This window comes from Drosophila elegans, unplaced genomic scaffold (assembly GCF_018152505.1).
Source record: "Drosophila elegans isolate 14027-0461.03 unplaced genomic scaffold, ASM1815250v1 contig_183, whole genome shotgun sequence".
In the NCBI taxonomy this organism is placed as follows: domain Eukaryota; kingdom Metazoa; phylum Arthropoda; class Insecta; order Diptera; family Drosophilidae; genus Drosophila; species Drosophila elegans.
The window spans coordinates 13,808,668-13,813,611 of NW_024545550.1; the positions used below are offsets into that span (position 1 = coordinate 13,808,668).

General features: G+C 38.4%; 1 protein-coding gene across 1 annotated transcript; it reads right to left on the reverse strand.

Annotated features, from left to right (window-relative positions):
• Positions 1-1,556: 1,556 nt before the first annotated feature.
• LOC108141281 (protein krueppel) lies at positions 1,557-4,404 on the reverse strand. Its single transcript, XM_017264548.1, has 2 exons — positions 4,041-4,404; positions 1,557-3,517 (listed from the first exon to the last, which is right to left on the reverse strand). Exons 1-2 carry the CDS (start codon positions 4,075-4,077, stop codon positions 2,043-2,045), a joined length of 1,512 nt encoding a protein of 503 aa, XP_017120037.1. The 5' UTR covers positions 4,078-4,404; the 3' UTR covers positions 1,557-2,042.
• Positions 4,405-4,944: the final 540 nt, after the last annotated feature.

Here is a 4,944-nt window from a genome sequence, read left to right on the forward strand (position 1 = left end):
GTTTCGCTGGCGTACAATTTGTTTGTTTTAACATAATATAATTTTGTTTAGCTTTAAATTAATAAATAATTATAAGTATTTATACGTATTGGTTAAGCATATACATAAAATTGGCGTTTAAAAGCCAGTAACATTAAACTAAAAATTATTATGACAAAATCTGACAGCTCTTCTTATTTATTATGTTCTAACAATCATTACTAGTGTATTCGTTTAAGTTATTATAATTTTTCTAATTTATCTTTACTGGTTTTACTGATGCATTGCACAAGGTATATATGTCGGTAAATATGAGAAATTAATTCAGATTTCGGCATAGTTTTTCGTTTTCTTGGTTACATTGCATAATTTGAGCTGCTGCTAGAATGTTGCATAAATCGAATTTTGTTTATTTACATTAAAATTGACTTGGTATCTCTAAATATTTAATTACATCTAACGATTTAAACATACTACATTTTAGTGTCGATTATTAATGTACACAATCAATATGAAATATTTGGAGGTCTTTCGGGCAAAGCGCGAATTTCAGAAAACTTGAAATGCGCTTGCTATCTGATTTTATTATTTTTGTAATCTTTTAATCTTGAGGAACTTGTATACCATACACTTGAATGAACAAAGAAAATTACATAACATTTGTTGCATTTTTAAGACTTTCGAACGTACAACAAAGGGCGCATCGGCAAGTTTGTTTGCTTACCGATGAATTGAACCAAAGATTGCACTAAAATTATTATGTAGTGTAAGTTTATTTAGTTATGTACAATATAATATTCTTATTTATTACCATAGAAAGTATTTACACTTACTTCAAACTCATCTTATATATGAATATCGTTTTTAATTTTAGGTTCCTTTAAAATATTCATCAAAAGTACGCTTAGCTTTGGCTTAGCTTTTTAATTTTTTTTAATGTTGTATATAAATTCAGTTGAATTTTACGATTGCCAAATTGTTGTATGTATATACTTTTCAGCTCACAACAATTTCGATAAAAAGAGGTATTGGAGGTATTTGGTTATAGCATTTTCTTCCTGTTTACTTGGTTCAAATCTTACAATTATAATTATTCTTAACATATGATTAACATCCAAATGTGGTTACGCATTGAGCCATATGTTTTTTAAGGGTATGGTTTCGAAAAGTTTTGAAAAGTTACTTACAGTTTAAACAAAACTACGTTTTAAAAATGGAAGAATATGAAGTTTAACAGCGCCAGCAGTTTTAATTATGGAATATTACATTCCAAAACAATCCAACCAAATAATAAAAAATAATACATTTCAAGTTTTTAAATAAATTTATTTTTCAATTGCATGCAAGCAAATATGTAACTAAATATAAAATAAACTTGTATATAAAATTAAATATTTATTTTAGATTTTTTCAGTTATTATGGGCTAACTAATTAAAAAATAGTTTTTAATATAATTGGCAAACAGAACAAGTAGCTTAAAAATTTGTATTTATTAACTTAAAGTTTATTTTGATTTCATGGTTATTGGCATTGCTTTCTTTAAGAATTTTATTAAATTATATTAAAATAAGCTAACATATTAATTAAAAACATTCGATAGACTTTATGTTTTTTGTTTTGTGTCTTATAATTTTGTAATACAATTTTTGGAGCGCCGAATAATTTACAATTGGCAGCTGCATAAGCTGGGTATATACAATTTAAGGGTTTTGATAAACCTAAAGATACAACTTAAATGAGATGTTAAGAATGGCACGACATTTTCGATTCGATTTGGTGGGGTTTGGCGATAAAGGGCGATAGGCTTATGGCATATTTAGCTAATTTTGTACAACTTTTGTGTTTTTTTTGTGTTTTGATCAATATGCTATTATTTCTTTAAAATCTTATATGAAGTTGATTTTTAGTTACTTGTACTAAGCATTAAATTCCTGTTGCAAAACTTTTGACTATCCACTTTGAAATGGCAAAATTTTCAATTTTGTGTGGATCGTTGCCAGCCACTTTCTTTCATCTAATGAAAACTAATCACTGGCTATGTACACGTCGGTGTTGGACTGGTCTAATGATGATGCTGGCGCAGATAGAGGGCAGCGGCGTCATCCAAATCATCCAAGTCAATTTCTTCGGGTTGTTCTTGAGATCCTACAGATCGGGGCGAGTGCATGCTTAAGTCCTCAGGTTCGGTTTGTTCGGGCATATCACTGGGAACATGAGGGATTTGAGGAGGCGGTAGGCGAAATACTCTGCGAATATCCTGGGCCTTGCGTCTCGCGATGCTGTTGCTACAATGGCCGTCTACGGAGCTGGCTCCATCCTCAGACAAATCCAATGGGGCATCGTCTTCCATAGTACCTTTTTCCAAGTCAACCGACTCTTCCGAACCTCCATAGCTGGCGCACATTGCAGCGAATTTATTGGTAGATGACTCAAGAGCCATTGCGGTGACCGCCATGGGATAATCTCCACTCATAGCTGGTGACAGGGCCGGAGTAGGCGGTGACTGGATGCCGCACTTGTGATTCATCACATGATGGCGCCGTCGGAACTTCATGTGGCAACGTTCGCACTCGAACGGCTTTTCGCCATTGTGGACCAGCATGTGGGACTTCAGCTGATTGGAGTCACTAAATTTGCCGTCGCAGATTTCGCAAGTATAGGGACGCTCTCCAGTATGAACCCGCAAATGCCGTCTAAGATTGGCCACCTGAACGAACTGACGATCGCAGTGCGAGCAATGGTATGGCTTCTCTCCAGTATGCAGACGCATATGAGTTTTTAGATGATGGTCGCGGGTAAACCGTTTGTGACATTCCGGGCATTCAAAAGGCTTCTCACCGGTATGTGTGCGCTCATGGTTCTGGAGGACGTGCTTGTAGCCAAAGCTGCGCGAGCAGATTTTGCAGGTGAAGCTCTTGTCCCGCGATGGATCCTTGGAGGCAGCACCTCCTCCAGCGTTTCCACCTGTACCCTCGTGTGTGGAATTGGGAGAACTTCCGCTGGAAGGCGGAGAAATAGGTCCACCCGTTGTGTGGTACAGATCGTTTACACTCATGCTGATTTCCGTCTGGAACTCTTTTTTTACCGACAGTTTGCGGGCCTTCTTCGCTGGCTCGTGGTGCTGGGGCGTGCTGTTGGGCGAACTCAGTGGATGCTTGCCACTGCCCAAGGGCGTTGATACTGGCGAGTGGGGGCTGGCTGGCGGAGAATGCAAATGCGTGCCCTGGGGCGGTAGCGACTGCTGGGCTGCCCAAGCTCCGAACAAAGCCGCCGGATTGTGTGGGAACAAAGTGTTGGCTAAAGTGCTCATGGGCAGCTGAGCCATAAAAGCGGCAGCCTGACGGTTCGCAGCCAGGAGTTGAGTGGGCGAAAGCATTCTAAAAGCTGAGGCAGCGGCCGCCTGTTGGAGACCCATGGCTGGGTACATTGCTGCGGCGCTGGTAGCTGATGTGTTGGCCGACATTGGGGGCGATAAGGACATGGATCGATCAACAGCGGCTTCCTCTCGTTTAATGCCAGCTAATGCAGCAGCTAAGTCTAAAAAAATAATAAAACATAAGTTAGTTTACTGTTTACAACAGGTCAAATATGTGTTAATAGGAGTGGGAGCTTTCGGAACTTTGAATATTTAAATGCAGAAATAGTCTCTCGGTAAGAGCAAACATTAATAAGAGCAAAGAATTTCACATATGTTACATGTGCGAGAGAATGCTTTATACTCTTTGTTCTCTTTGGGCTCCTCTCTGTTTGGGGCTCTCTAGCATTTGTTTTGGTGGGTAACGAGTTAGGTGCCGGTTCCTCGCTAAACTTGTAAACAAAGCCCAATTTATATAAATGTGTTAATTGTATCGATTGTGTGCATAGGTAAAAATGGCTTTTGCCAGCAACTTCAATACATTTGGACACCGACTGCCAAATTTTAGAGTTTCAGTTTTCGTTTTCGAAGTTTATATACAGGGAACGAGTGTTAAAGGTTCGAACGATTGATGATTGTAAAAAAAAGTTCTTCCAGGCAGTAATAAATGAGAAAGAATTTGTTTTAATCTTTGCTTATACATACTTCTTGTCTGTGCGTCTTGAAGCATCGATATGACCATCAATACGTTGTTTCTGTATTTGTTCCTTTCGATTTCCTCTTCACCAAAGCAAATACACTTTTACGATTCGCTTAATAAGTTGTTTAGTTATAAAATCATAGACAACAAATTTTCATTTGAGCAACTTATGCACTTTTCAGGATATGAAATATTTCTTTCACGCACTTTTGTACTTTGAGGTAGAGTGTTTTCACTGATTTTTCCTTTATTAAAAAGTTTACCGATTTGCAAAATGAGGTAGTTTTAATTTGATTGGGTTTGTTTTATTCGCGTTTGTGTGTGGCACAACAAATGGATGTTCCTCTCACTGAAAGAGCCAAATCACGACTGATACAAATTCGCTGCGTGCGCTAACTATAAGTACGCTTCGCCTCGGCGAAAGAGTCTCACTCACCCTCGCGGGCACGCACACTGGCTCAGATCCACGCACTCAATTCGCTCTCCCGCTCACACGCATGGAAGACGGGTGCAGAAAGGAAGAGAAAGCATCACGGCGACGGCGAAAACCGATCCCCAGACCCGAAGCAGGTAAATTAAAAACTGGGCACTCCGTTTAGTTGAGTTATTTTCATCGGTTTCTTTTTTACCTAGAAGTGCTGATTTTTCGTATGCAAATTGGTGGGAAAGAGACAGCCGCTGACACAGTTCTATGTGGAAGCCATATCTGACTCCAGTCCCACAATCGGTTCATTATTTAAAACAAGAGATGTCGAATAACGAAAAATATCTTTAGTTAGCTCACTGCAGACTTTTATGACCTCTGCGTTTTTTGTCCGTCATAAAACATAAAAAATCAAAACTATGTGTTGCCCATGAAGGGACATAAAAAACTTATGACCACTTCCGCTTGTGTTTTTTAGAGCCTTC